The following is a 15,201-nucleotide window of genomic DNA, read 5'->3' as shown; positions in this document are numbered from 1 at the left end:
TATTTCCGGTGCTCCTCTGCCCCGGAAGTGTGCCAGAAATAGCATGTGCGCACGTGTATGGGCACACACTCCCGCCCCCCTGGCCCGCCGCGCAATCTGTGCTGGAGACACTGGCCTGAGGCGTGGTAAGTTTGCTGACCCCTGTCCTACCCTGAGCTCATGGGGAGTGCTCAGAAAGTTCTCGCCTGGGATCATCTGGGACAGCCCCTTCCGTTGTGCCCCCTAAACAGTTTCTGGACCTTTGTAGACCATTGTAGGTATGTACACCAGTGGTTTTCATGCTTCTCTGCCTTGAAGGAACTCCTGTGTGCTGCAGACGTTTCTGCAGACATATTCTAGGGTGTTCCCTTGGTTCAGGTGGGGCATCAGACAGGCCTGTTGGGCCTCACTGTTGCCTTGTATGGACGGAAAATAAAAGCTATGATACATCTAGTGGCCCTCCTGCCGATCTGTGTTGTGTCGTGGTGGTGGGTAACCTGTCTTGGGAATGGGGGCACTTGTCCATAATTATATACTTATATAGTCATTCATTGAGTAATGCCAGGAAGACAGTGAAATGAAGGAGAATTCTTCAGGCATCAGAATTTCAGAGAAGGCAGAACTTGATGCCTGAAGGATGCAATCCAGCTTTGGGTGCTTTGATTCAGGCAGCGATACATCTTGGGCCAGCACTGACACCCCCCCTCCCCCCCCCCCCGCGGAGGTGCCCAAGGCCTTGGAATTCCCATATCACCCTCCTTGGAGCTCAGATTTTAGTATAATGATAGCAGTATATAAGCAAATTGTTCTCTGGCATTATGGGGTAATAATTTTGCCTTTCATAAAAGATTGTGTAGCAAGATTGATCTTGGTCTGGGGTGTGTTGGGGGGGAGAATATACCTGGGTTTTCTTATTCAGTTGTGGGCTCTTAGGAGCCCATTATTAATGCACTAACTGAGCATTTTCTAAAACTCTGATTTGCAGGATGATGATGGGTAGATTTGGTAAGTACAAGATTTTAACCTATAATAATGATCCATGTGCAAGTTTCAAAAAGCAGTAAAATAAAGTTGCATTTCAAACTAGTAATGCTGTCTCTTGTTTAGTTTGTCTCCCACAATTTAGGAGTTGCCCTTAAACCTTTTTTTGTCCAAGGTGGCACATTAAAACAATTCTCTCATTCTCCTTTTGGGCTTAGAGCAGCCTGTCTTCTTGCATCCCATTTTGCCAACTAGGACTGCACTGGACATTTTTGATGTATAGCCAAACTACAGTGTTAACTTATTTTCTGTTGCTGTTGATAGCTCATAGCTTCTCTGTGCTTCCAGCAAGTCCTGAGTCCTGTGGTCTGAAGGGACCCCTCATTCCTGCCTTGCCCATGAGCTTGGGGCAATCCCACAGCTGTTATGATCTTATATATCTTGCTGGCCTCCTGTTCCTTGTTGCAGCAGGTTCTCTTCCTTCTTTTGCCCTCTTTGTTCTCAGTCCCAGTGCAGCTTGATCTGCACTTTCTGTTTCCCATGGAACACCGCCATTTGCAGTAATGGACTGAAAAATCCAGTGCAACTCCTCAACAACTGGGATTAACTTCTCAGAAGGCTATCTACGCTTGCACTCTGTGCTTATTTTCATTCATTCATTCATTCATTCATTTCATTTATATCCCAACTTTCCTCCATGAAGCTCAAGGTGGCATACTTCTCATTTCATCCTCACAGCAACTTGGTGAAGTAAGCTAGGCTGTGAGTTTCTTTCTTTTTTTATAATAGATTTTATTAAAATTTTAAAGGTTACAGAAAGAAAAATAGAAAAAGTTAAACAAACAAAGCACAAAAAAACACACACAAATCCAACCTTTACATAACTTTCTTTCCTTTGCTTATTTCCTTGACCTCCTCACACCTCCCTTTTTTGTATTCTAGTTCAATTAGATATTTCATTAAGTCCTTTCCATCTTTTTTTATGCTAAAAATTTATCTTGATATACTATAATTTTACATTCTCCTCTTTCACTAATTACCAATCCATTTTTACTTAATCCTTTATAACATTTCTGCTAAAACCACATAGCTTCATTCCAACATCCTTCTAACATTCCTTAATTTTACAATGTTTCTGTAGATAAACTTTAAATTTTTTCCAATCTTCTTCCACCAACTCTTCTCCCTGGTCTCGGATTCTGCCAGTCATTTCTGCCAGTTCCATGTAGTCCATCACCTTCATCTGCCATTCTTCCCGGGTGGGTAGATCTTGTGTCTTAGGCTGTGAGTTTCATGGTTGAGTGGTGAATTGGTGAATCCTAGTCTGCTCCGCTAACCACTGCATATCACTGGCTTTCCCCTTGCTCAGTGAGTCCATTACTTAGATTAGTATGGAATAATGCATATCTTGCTTCTGTGAATTTTCACTAAAGCGTTTATTGATTTGTTAAAACCTTGTTCCCTTTCTCAAACCAGAGCGAGATGCTTTTGACACACTCTTTGACCACGCTCCGGATAAACTAAGTGTCGTAAAAAAGGTAACATGCCATTTGTATTTAATGGGCCAGTGGGCATTTTTTCCACTCTCTTCAGATAGCAAGGGTCTTGCTTTCACCAGGGTTCGTCTAAGGACATGAACCAGGAGCAAAGGCTTTTAGGTGCTGGGTGATTATTGCAAGATGCCTACTCCTCACGATCACAACTTTTTTGCAGCCTCCACATTATGTTGCTGGCACAAAAATTCCAGCCTGTATTTGCCCTCTATTTACTGTTTCTGACAAAAATCTCTGTCATGTTTCTGAGAATGGGTGTTTTTCCTGGGATGAAAAACTTAAAAATGACCAGCAGCCTGGATGAAGCAAAAACTGAAGTGCCTCTCGCTCAGCTGATAGCCCTTCCTTTGCTGAACTCCACTGCTCCTTCCTTTCTGCCCTTTGACCCCTGAAGAGTCACACCACAACAGGGAAGCCTATTTGGTCTGAGGGCCACCTCCCCTTCTGGTCTTCTGGGCAGCCTTCTGGCAGCCACTTGCCAAGGGTGGCAGAGTCCAAAGGAAGAGGTGGGTGGAGCAGCGAATGCAACTTTTACATTTTGTGCAGTAGGCGAGTTTCTACGCCCACTCACTCACTCGCCCCTCCATCCTCACAAGCAAGAGACATTAATCAAAGGAGAGTCAGGCAAAGCACTCAAGAGCCGAGCTGCAGAGGCGTGTAATAAAGTTTTGCCTTAGGCAGTTTGTAGAGACCTGAGGATTTACGTTCTTCCTCCCTCCCTGTTGCTTGTGGATGAGTCTGTTGACTGAGGAGCTTTCTTGTGCTTAAAAATGTTTAAAAGCAAGCCTCCTCGGAAGGTCCAAGTTGTCTTTCATCAGACGCTTCCAGAGCACGACATTTCCCCACGGGAGCAGCATGCTGGAGAATGCCACCAGAGGCTGCTTGCATGGCCAAAAGACACTTAATGTGAATCAGTCTCCGTTCCATTGAATTCCAAATATAATAAACCTGCCAAAGTTTCCTTCTGCATAAGCATAAGGTTTACAAATGGGTGGTTTTGTATTGTGAATGTGTTTACATTCCTTCTTAGAAGTGTAAAATGAATAGCGGTGCAGTCCTAGGCATGCCAGTAGATGGGCTTAGGGTTGCAGCCTTAATCTGCATATCGGTTGCTTATTAATTTCCTTGCCTGCTGTGTTCTTTTTCCTTTTCAGTCCCTGATCACGTTTGTGAACAAGCACTTAAATAAACTTAATCTGGAAGTGACAGAATTAGAAACCCAGGTAAGAGGCATTACTCAGCACCAGTGTCGACAGTCAAACCATGCCTTCAGATATTTTAAAACATCTTCCTTTTTAAAATCAAGAAATAAATCAAAGTGTCTGCAGGAGGCTGTAAATGTTATTAGATGACTGGGTTTTAAACACAAAACTTTTCCTCCAAGACTGTTTTTGCTGATAAAAACCTCTCTCTCTAAGCTGCTTTCTCACTCAAATATCTGAGCCTAAATACAGGACCAGTTTAAGCTACATCGCTGCCATAGGTAAATATTACATCCCCTTGTCTTTCTCCCCTGCAGAGTTTCCCCCAATTTCAATCCAATTTTCCTGTTATATGTAGCTGAACAGGGCAAAGGGGAAGGACTGAAGTTACATAAAATATCCCTATCCTTGGTCTTGAGACAACATGGTCTGGAAAGGAAATGATCTGTTCTCCTTTCTGAGTTTTCAACTCCTTTCTCTTTTCCACAGAAGCAAATGGGAAGGTTGCTTCGTTTACTTATATGGAGGGCCTGTAAGGGGGCCACAGATGTCTCCACATCTCCCACTCCTTTATTCCAAGGGTCTAAGGTGGTCCTATATGAGGAAACTGGTGGTTGTTTTTTAAGAACAGAGTATAGCCCAAACGAAGCTCTCCAGATGTTGTTGAGCCCCACCTCCATTTAGTTTAGCACATCTGGTTTGCACAGCCTGGGGTGCAGATCTGGAAGCACTAACCTATGGCCTTCCAGAGACTGCTGCACTGCAACATACATCAACCCTGACCATTTGGATATACAGTGGTGCCTCGCAAGACGAAATTAATCCGTTCCGTGAGGCTCTTTGTATAGCGGTTTTTTCGTCTTGCGAAGCAAGCCCATTGACAGCGGATTAGTGCTATTAGCGGTTTAGCGTCTTTTAGCGGATCAGCTGATAAGCGGCTTAGGGCTTAGGAAAAGGGGGGGAAAGGGGAAAAAACCCGCAGGAACTCGCAAGACAGTTCGTCTTTTGAAGCAAGCCCATAGGGAAATTCGTTTTGCGAAGCACCTCCAAAACGGAAAACCCTTTCGTCTAGCGGGTTTTCCATCTTGCGAGGCGTTCATCTTGCGGGGCACCACTGTATTGTCAGAGCCTGATGAGAGTTGGAGTCCCTCAGCACCTAGAGGGACGCAGGTTAGCTACGCAGGTCTAGACAAAGGCAGAAGTAATGTAAGTGCTTAATAATAGCAACAGTAGTGAAACTCACCTTCCTGTGGTGCTCCTCCTGTTCTTTTTGGGTCATCAAAATTTGCAGCCAGGTGGTAGAAAGGGTATGCACAGTTGAGACCAAGCAAACAGAAAAACCTTAAACTGAAAATGAGTGCAGGCTTATTGGTCTTAGGATTTCTTGGCTATAGGGTTTACCAGTTTTGATAAGGGGTCTGTAAACTTTCATTCACACTGCAGCAAATAAACTCACCTTGCCCATTTTAGTTGCTACACCAGCCCTGGCTAAATAGCTTTAATGCAAGGAAAGACTTCTTTGGCATTGAAACCTAAGCATGGGAACCATCATAGTCTTGCCCAAAATGTATTTATCCTAAAAACAGGCAAGCCAAGTGCCTATTTGTCCTGTTGTGTTCTGTGTCTCTTGCTGCAGCATGAGGAATTAAATTTGGCTGCCTTGGAAGGAAGCTGGGGTTCAGTCTGATTCTTTTCTTTCTGTATAAGAACAAGCATTAAAGAGGCCTCCTAGCCCCCTCACAGGTCCTTTATAAGACCAGTGGTAACAATTGGCTCTGGAGAATATTAACCACTCTCAATTTTACCCGTGGACTGCCATCTGTCCAGATTTTAATTTGCTCTGAACTAATTTTAAGATGTATTTTAACTAATCGATTGCCTGTTTTTATGTTCTTGGTATACTGTCTTAGTTTCATGATGTTAGCTCCAGGTACAAATTTATTTATTTATTTATTTATTTATTTATTTTCATCATCATCATCATCATCATCATCATTATTATATAGATTGGTCCCCACCCCCAAACTCAGCACACTTGGGAACACTCCTCCTTGTTTCACTAGCATTTTTCTTCACCTCGATCCTCAGTGGGGTAATAATAAATCATTAAATCCCTGCAAACACAAATTGATGCCAGCAATTCCGACCACAGCTGAAGTGCCCAGGATAAATTGATTATTGATTCAGCGTGTAGTTTGTGGCACCTCTTGTTTGTCTCCTCCTGGGGTCCCAGCAGGGGTGTCACTCGTGTTTCTCTTCAGTTTGCAGATGGCGTCTACCTGGTTTTACTGATGGGTCTCCTGGAGGACTATTTTGTTCCACTCCACAATTTCTATTTAACGCCTGAAAGTTTTGATCAGAAGGTGAGTAGAAATCCCAGCCAGGCAACTCTGGTTTGCCGCATTCAAACGAGCCTTCCGTCTTTCTATTTGCCACTAAAGCCAGAGTGAAAACAGCACGTTTTCATAATAGCAGCAGATAAGCTGCACAGTTAACATTTTATAATTTTGTGAAAAGGTTCTGAGAAGCTTAGCCATGAATCTTACCTGGAAAACCAATTAATCCAGCAGCTAATGTGCTTTACAATGATGTATTAGCTGTAGGGGTGTGTGAGAGAAATCTAAAGCTAAAATGGCCTGCAAATATAATTTGAAGAGAAAGTAAAGTCTGTAGAGTCACCCTTATCTCACAGACGGTGGTCCAAGAGAGCAGCTGGATCTGTGTGCACAGGGCACTTGAAAAGGCCACGATCCTGCTGATCCCTTGGGAGGGACAAAGGGCAGGTGAAGGGGACAGAATCCGCTCTCTCACACAAATGGCTGGTGGGGGGGAGGAGGAGATCTTGGCTGCTCCTCGAAGGGTTGCATGTGTTTCTCCTTGGATGTGGCCGAAAAATCTCATAGACGGTGCCTGTTGCTCCATCCTGCCCCCTGCCCAGCTGCTTCCACAATGACATAGCTCCTAACTGAAGAAGAGGAGCAACCTCCTTTGCATGCACACAGTTGGTGTGCTCCGTTTATTTTATTTTTCTTTTGAGGATTTATAAAACCATTCCTAAGAATTCCTAAGAACAGCAATTCTCACCAACAACTTGCATAGCAAAAGTAAATCTATACATTGCAATCTAAAAAGCAGAATTTGAAAGTGTACAGTCACAGAAATACCACATAGTGTACACTATAAAATGGCCGAGTCACTGTTCAAAGGTAAGCTCTTATTGGCCACCTAAAAGCACTTGTCTGAATTCTATTCATTTCAGTGTCGGGGAAAGCTTTGCAATTCTGTTACTGTTAGCAAAGAAGTGTGTCATAGTATGCCCTTTTAAAATATGTTGAGGGAGGTGTTATTGGGTTGTTGTTTTTATTTTGATTATGTACTTTGTAGTTTTATATTTTTATTTTCGTCTGTGAATGACCCTAAGGCGTACAGGTATAGGGTGGTATTACAGTGGTGCCTCGCAAGATGAAAAGAATCCGTTCCGTGATTCTCTTCGTCTAGCGGTTTTTTTGTCTTGCGAAGCAAGCCCATTAGCGGCTTAGCGGCTTAGCGCTATTAGCGGCTTAGCAGCTTTTAGCGGCAAAGCGACAAAGTGGCTAAGAGGCTATTAGCGGCTTAGCGGCTTAGAAAAAGGGGGGGGGAAGCGAAAAAAAAATCGCAAGACTCACAAGACTCGCAAGACGTTTTCGTCTTGCGAAGCAAGCCCATAGGGAAATTTGTCTTGCGAAGCGCCTCCAAAACGGAAAACCCTTTCGTCTAGCGGGTTTTTCGTCGTGCGAGGCATTCGTCTTGCGGGGCACCACTGTATTATTATTTTTATTATTATTAAATTTATATACTGCCCCATACCTGCAGGTCTCAGGGCGGGTAACAGAGTAAAATCAAAATATAAAACCACAAAATACATAATCAAAATAAAAACAACAACAACAACTCAATAACACCCTCCCCCCAAAAAAACACATTTTAAAAGGGTATAGGATAACCTCAACCCTAATAATAGGGTATAATAAGAATAGTGAAGTCTGTAGCTCACTGAATTCTGTGTGCTGAACCAACGTAGCCTTATAAAAATATTGAAATTCCACTATAACATGTATGAATGAGTATTAATTCATAGGTTGACTTGCATAGGAATACTTGGAGCCCCTGATGGGAAGTTGTATCTGTATCTGAGGAAGGATAGAACCTCAGTTTGTACTATTTTGTGATGGCTTATTTAGAGGACTTGTACATTGATTTGCTCACAGTGTTCCAGGCGCCTCTCAGTCAAGTAACATGTCCAACCATAAAATCCCTAAAAACAGAACACCCATAGGATTGTGCTTTTGACTATTAAAGTCAGGGGTAAGCAAGAATTAGGAGGAATAAACTCTTTTTTAAAAAACCCAATTAACTTCAAAGGTGGGGAAGTGTTTCCTTGTTTTTACTGCCCAGCTCACTGAGCTGTGAGTAGTTTTAATTAAATCCCTTCCTCCTGTGTGTGGTGTAATATTGCAAGAATTGGTCATTTCAAGGTACAGTGGTGCCTCGCAAGACGAAAAGAATCCGTTCCGCGATTCTCTTCGTCTAGCGGTTTTTTCGTCTTGCGAAGCAAGCCCATTGACGGCTTAGCGGATTTGCGCTATTAGTGGTTTAGCAGCTTTTAGTGGCTTATCGGCTTATCGGATAAGCGGATAAGCGGCTTAGCGGCTTAGAAAAAGGGGGGGGGAGGAGAAAAACCCCCGCAGGAACTCGCAAGACATTTTCGTCTTGCGAAGCAAGCCCATAGGGAAATTCGTTTTGCGAAGCGCCTCCAAAACGGAAAACTCTTTCGTCTAGCGGGTTTTCTGTCTTGCGAGGCATTCGTCTTGCGGGGCACCACTGTAGAGGGAGCAGGGAAGTGAGCTCTTTTAATCTAACTGCAGAAAGAGATACCCCACCTACTGCGGTGCATTTGCACAAAACAAAATGTTCCTCCAAAGCTTGCCTTATAGACAACTTACTCCAGCCTTTAGTCAAAGAGAATATTCTTCATATCCCATTTGCTGCACTTTGATCCATATATCATGAATGAAGCCTGTTTTCATCAGAATGACGCTGACGTGTCATTTACAGCTTGGTTCATATATGAACCCCTTGCACAGGCCAGTTCATTGCCAATAACAGTTATTGTGGCTCCCATCACTTCTGACAGCTGAACTAGATGTACCAGTCACAGAATCAAAGAATTGCAGAGTTGGAAGGGACCACGAGGGTCATCTAGTCCAGCCCCCTGCAGTGCAGGATTTGTTTCCCCAGTGTGGGGCTTGAACCCACAACCCTTCATGTGACATTTCCTGGATTTTAGCACTTCCAATTGTTGCGGGAATGAGGAGGGACGTGTTTAATACTTCCGCACAGATATAAAAAGTCTCTGTTTTTGGAAAGCTAGCATTTCAGGGAGAGTGTTCCTCTCTGATGTGCAAGTGTTCATATGTGCAGGGTTTTTGCTTCATGACATTTCTATGCTTGGAATTCAATTCCAGGCCCCAAAATGGCTGTGGCTGAAATGAATGAGCTTCCAGCTGGCACATTGCATTGATCTGTGTGGTCACCTGAACAAGTCCTAAAGGGTTTAAGCAATGTGATTTTTCTTGAAAGAAGATGATACATTAAGAACGTAGGCTGACTTAAGAATCCTGGGGTGCATCCAGGGATAAGCTAAGCAATATGAGGGGGGAAATGGAGGGAGGGGTTCGTTTCATCCCACTGAAAATTTAAGAGGTTTTTTGTTGTTGTTTTGCAGGTTCACAATGTTTCCTTTGCTTTTGAACTGATGCAGGATGGAGGCCTGAAGAAGCCCAAGGCTCGACCAGAAGGTATTGTGCGCAGTTCCACTGAAACAAGCACATGCTCAACTGGGCATGCATATTCGCAAGCATGGGAGGGATTTAAATTGTTGGTTCTCCCAAGTGTAACAGCATCTCTAGCCATGTCCACGTGGACTGTTTTTCTGTAGCCTTCTCCTAGGCTTCATTCTCAAGATGGTTAACAGCCATAAAGTGTGGTCTAAGGCTGAATTTCCATGGCCATGTTTTCCAGGCAGTGTCACTAGCAGAGGCTGGTCTATCAGGGCAAATGAGGCTCTGTCCCCCCCATTTCATCCTTCATCTCCCTGTATTCATGCTGACAACCAGCTTAGAGGATGGCGCAGTTGATTGTCTTCCTGCTCCTTAGTTTCACTGTTGCTCTTGTAGAACTCAGCAGGGATGAGGAAGGCGAGAAAGCTGGAGTTAGTGGGCTTCGCCTCTCCTTGGCTCTGTCTCCATCTATTGTTGGCCTCCTTGCCTTCCACCCACCAGGCAAAATAGGCACCAGCCACCACTGAGTGAGCCCCATGGAACTCAGAGGCGCCCCCTTGGACCAAATATTGCAGGGGCCAACTGCTGCGTCAGGAGGAGGCCTTGCCCAGCACTGTGCAGCTTCAATGGCCATGTCTCCTCTTCTCTTGCCTGCATTCGCTCGGCTCAGCAGTTTGGCCTCCTCCGCCCCCTCAATATTGGGGGAGCTGAGTCCCCTGCTAAGGAATATTGAGGGGGCTGATGGCACCTGAACTCAGTGGAATTTACAGTGGTACCTTGGTTGTCAAACTTAATCCGTTCCGGAAGTCTGTTCCAAAACCAAAGCGCGCTTTCCCATAGAAGGCAATGCAAAATGGATTAATCCATTCCAGACTTTTAAAAACAACCCCTGAAACAGCAATTTAACATGAATTTTACTCTCTAATGAGACCATTGATCTATAAAATGAAAGCAGTAAACAATGTACTGTACTATAAAACAAAACAATAGCCGACAGCCGCATCAGACATTTGGCTTCTGAAAAACGTTCGAAAACCGGACACTTACTTCTGGGTTTTTGGCATTTGGGAACTAAGGCGTTTGAGAACCAATGTACCACTGTACTTCTGAATAAATATGTCCAGGATTGCACTGTTAATCTTGCATCAAATATCATTTGATGCCGTAACATTGAATGTGCTTTATGGACACTGTATTTAACCTTCTGCTGAGTTATGATTTGTGGGCAATGCGGAAGTTTCGTGTGGTGTCTGGGACAACTCTCTGTCCCTCATGCAAAGGAATTGGGAAATCAGTATAATGAAGGCAAAGTGAATGAGCCGTGGTTGGGAAGGGTTCCTGTGCTATGGCCCAGAAAGGGGCTTGTTTATAAAATTCCCTCATTTAGGAGGGAAAGCATGGACCAGCACTTTCTCCTGTTTGCCTACAGAGGCCCATCGGCCTCCAAGATTGCCCAAATAATCCACCCCCTACAAATTTGGAAATTTCCTCCCAAATAGTTTCCAGAAGTATTGTAAATACTTTTCTGTTTGGAGCAGGCTTGTGTAGGTACAGGTTTAAAATATGAAGTTGCCTTCAATTGTCAGGCTGTTGGTCCAACAGTTTAGCAGCTTCATTAGAAGAGAAATATATTCTGTAACTTTCTAAAAATTGATTATTTTCTCACATGTGCTTATGTGTTTAAACTTCCCAGTGAGTCTCTGGAAAAGACAGTCTTTTGACTTTCAGTTCAGTGTTCAAATAAAATTCATTCCTAAGAGAGTTGTTTTAATGGAAGTTTTTATTGTTGTTGAGGTTTCTCATAATTTTGTATAAAGGGACTTGCATGGGGGCATTTTGGTATTAAAAAGCTTGTTTAGCAGAAGACTATTTTTCATTTTTTTTAAAGTCAAGCTCTTAACCTAAAAATCTCTCTCTCTTTTTTAAATCCCTCAGATGTTGTCAACTTGGACCTGAAATCTACCCTAAGAGTTTTGTACAACCTGTTTACAAAATACAAGAATGTTGAATGACTTGGAGACCTCCTGAGACTCTAATCTTCGCAGCATCTTTTTAGCGGGGAGAGGAGGAAGGAGACCTCGCCCTTTTTCTTCCTTCTGTGCCATATGCTGTGCTCCCTGGTGCACGATGGTGCCTCTTCTTTTATTAGCATTATCTGCCTGTAACTCTTCTATGCTTTGAACCCACTTTGAAATGTAGCTTTAATTCCCTGAACTACCCACAGTGTGCTTGTTTGTTCTAGAAGGCTCTCATGTGTTGCATTGAGCACAAGCACCTTCTTCCGTTAGTGTAGATTGCAGTTAGGGTGAATTCTGGTGATGAGAAGATTTGAAGTGGTTGATGAAGGAGTGCTAGGATGCTTTTTGTCCAGGTAATGGGCTTCCGGGTCCTTCTCTCTATTTCAACTCTCCAGTGAACCCACTAGGAGGCTTTGGGCTGGCCACTCTCAGGGTCCACACATGCAATAAATAAATAATCATAGTCATACTTACCGGGTCATTGTACATATACACTGAGATCATGAATGGGAAGCAACTTGAACACTCCCAAGTGCTATAGGAATGCTAAGCAGTAAATTGCTGTATTTTCCTGTCTCCAGGGTATAATATCGACACATATAATATAGGTATGGGTGAAACCGATGTTGGTTGGAGTATTGAATTTAATTCATTTTCAAATGTGTGCAGCTATGAGGTAGGAAGTAGCTGTAATCCGTTTGCGAAAGGACCATTCCCTCCCTCCAGACTTTCAGAGGGGTGTGTGCATCTCCCCTGCTCCCTCCTTTACACCCTGATTTTAGACATACGTACCCCAGCCCTATTCAATAAGCCACTGCACAGCTTAATTCATAATATGATCTCTGTTCAATTATATTTTGCTATTTTGAGATTGTGCCCTGGAACTCTTCTATGTAACTTTTGGAGTCCTTGTTGACCTTTCTGTCTTACCCTCCTACCACTCAGTATTATTGCCACTAAATACACTGTGAATCTCAGATGGAATGGCTGCCTGGAGTTTTTGTTGTGCTTTGGTTATGTCCGATGAATCGCTGGTCATGCATTGATTGATATGGTGGGCGAATGTATCGAAAACAAACCTCCCTTCTTCGCTGGTTTTCAAACAGGGTTTTGGAAGCTTATGAGGGTGTTTTCAGTGATGGATGAGATTCCCTGAAAAGCAGGTTGCATACCATTTAACTGCTCAAATCTTCTGAGGATCATTTGGGGGGTTTTTTAGGGTGCACTTTCAATAAGCTCAGTAGGCTGGGTAAACTGACTGCACTAAAATACACCCTGGAATCCCTTCAGAAGTGTTTATTTGCTTTGAAAATATTCAGCTCTTGAAACATGAACTGTACATTTTTTCAGAAATAAGTTGTTCCCTGAGGTAAACCGCTTGAAAATTGGTGTCACAGAGCAGTCTCCCCCAACTTTGTGCCTTCTGGATATTTCTAGACTGCAATTCCTGCCGGTCCCAGCTACTGTGGCCCCTGGTCAAGGAAGTTGGGGGATGCAATCCCAAAACATATGGAGGGCACCAGGATGGGGGAAGACCCACACAGAGCATTGTGGGGCTGATGAGGTGCTGCCAAAAGCTTCGTACTTAAGCTAATACAGTGTTTCTCACGATAACGATTTGTTCTGTGGCAATTGTATTATGCAAACAATCTCTGTGCTTGCTCCATACACAAATGGCGTGAATTTCAAACCCTCTTGTTTTCTAGTTGATAGAAAAGCACTTTGCTTCCCTTCACACGCTGTGGGGAGCTTGTTCCATTCGGTTTCCTTCTCCAGCTGGTATTTTGTCACTTTTCAAAAAAGTGAGCTAGATAACATTTCTGCAGAGCTTGGAGCCCCCTTGGAACAACTGGTGGGTTTCATCACAGAGCCCAACAATATTAAGGAGAGCTTAGTAGAGTTAAATGTACAAAGAGGATTGTGCTGGCATGTTAATTTGGATGAGGGCTCATTGAGGGACATGGCTGTTAACAGGGGACGGGATTATTGCATTGAAGCTGTTACTAAGCATGTAAATGGTGAGGATTACAGAGACCTTCCCTGCCAAATCCTTGCCTTTAGGCTCTTTTCCTTCACCTCACTAATGTCAAGGACACAGCGGCGTAGCGTGGGTTGTCAGCACCCGGGGCAAGGCAAGTAATTTGCGCCCCCTAACCCGGGGCAAGGCAAGTAATTTGCGCCCCCTAACCCCTAACCTGCCGCCGCTGCCAGCTTCTTCTTGCTGCTGCCTGGGCTGGGGTATTTACGGTAAGGTAGCCACGGTGGCGGCGGCGGGTCCATGTCAGGTGATCTGAGGCGAGTTGCCGCTGGCGCTGCCGCCCAAACGACGCCGCTTGCCCGGAGGAGGAGGAGGGCAGAGAGGCGAGGAAAATGCAACATGGCCCAGCAGCTGCAGCAGCGGCGGCGGGGCTGTGAAGAGGGGCTGCCTGGCGCGCCCTCCGCGGCCCTGATGCGCGGAGACTGCGGCAAGTGCTGAGAGCCGCTGCCTGCCGGACGCCTTCAGCCCGGACGCGCGCACAGCTCGTCGGTTCCGCGAGACATGGGGCTCTGCTACAGCCTGCGCCCGAGGCTCTTCGGCGACTCCGGAGGCAGCGAGCGCCCCCCCAGATGTTGCGCTCGGTGCGGCCGGCCCCCCTGCACCCCCCACGCTACGCCACTGCAAGGACAGGCAGGAGGCTGATGAGTGTGTCAGGAAAAGGGGGCTTGGAGTCTGACTTGGGAGAGGCAGCACGACTTCCAGGCAGGAGACAAGAGTCAAGGCAGGGGAAGCTTCGGAGATGGAGGGTGGAGCACAGGATGGGTCGGAAGAAGAGGAGGAAGAGGCAGGTCAGGCAAGGGAAGGGGGGCCGGGGCTTCCCCACCCTCTCCTGCACCACTGTCTCCCAGAACCAGGAGGGGATTGAAATGGGATGAGCAGAGGAAGTTGTCACGGGGGAGTAGTCTCCCAGTGTGTGTGTGCAGCTCGTCAGGGGGAGGTACATACCAAAGTGAGGGAGAGAGAGTGGTCCCCTGTTGCTGCAGTCGCTGCTGTGAGTGTGGACCTGGGAACAGCTGCCCAGACACTAGATGGGTGTGTGGGGGTCTTCAGAACCATAGAAACGACTGTCTCAGCTTGGCAATAAAGAGGTAGCCATCTGCCATGTGCATTCCTTTGGTTGGGAAGCACCCTTCACAGCTAGGTTCCTAGGACCTCTGCCCATCCTTGGGCAAGGCTTTAAATCGCAGCCAAAAGAATACTTTTCCGTTTTCGAGCTGCTTTGGGAATTCAACATTTCTGGCCGTTGCAGCAGCACAGCAGCACACTGCCATTCAATACCTCTTCCTGAAGGGCTGAGGCATCACGGGCCCTAACGTCTTCCCTACACAACACCTGGGGAGGGGAATAGGCCATTGCCAGGTATCCAGTTTCCACCCGACCTACTTATTTAAATTGCTCCAATTTTAATCTTACAGTTCAGTCATATTTTACGAGTTGACCTGTTTTAGAACGAAGCTTTTCACAGAATGTTAAAATATTTGAAAAGAAGTGTGAGAATCCACTACCTGGCCCATTTTGAAACTGATGGAAAGCCAATGCTTGGAGTGATCTGAAGCTTCTGATGCTGGGACTGAATCCAGCTGCCTGTGTTAAAGGGCCTCTATCTCAACA

General features: G+C 45.0%; 1 protein-coding gene across 3 annotated transcripts in view; it reads left to right on the top strand.

The window, feature by feature from the left end:
* PARVB (parvin beta) overlaps positions 1–12,529 on the top strand; it is a 40,522-nt gene extending 27,993 nt beyond the window's left edge. For all 3 annotated transcript variants that reach the window (XM_081861017.1, XM_081861016.1, XM_081861018.1), the window contains exons 8-13: positions 965–984; positions 2,437–2,498; positions 3,668–3,736; positions 5,977–6,078; positions 9,480–9,552; positions 11,470–12,529. In XM_081861017.1, coding sequence (XP_081717143.1) covers positions 965–984; positions 2,437–2,498; positions 3,668–3,736; positions 5,977–6,078; positions 9,480–9,552; positions 11,470–11,546 — 403 coding nt within the window. In that variant the 3' untranslated portion in view covers positions 11,547–12,529. The remainder of the gene's footprint in view (positions 1–964; positions 985–2,436; positions 2,499–3,667; positions 3,737–5,976; positions 6,079–9,479; positions 9,553–11,469) is intronic.
* The last annotated feature ends 2,672 nt before the right edge of the window (positions 12,530–15,201 follow it).

Source organism: Podarcis erhardii (assembly GCF_964252035.2).
Source record: "Podarcis erhardii genome assembly, chromosome: 5".
NCBI lineage: Eukaryota > Metazoa > Chordata > Lepidosauria > Squamata > Lacertidae > Podarcis > Podarcis erhardii.
The sequence above is the reverse complement of the archived record's forward strand: the minus strand, read 5'-3'. Positions and strand labels throughout refer to the sequence as shown.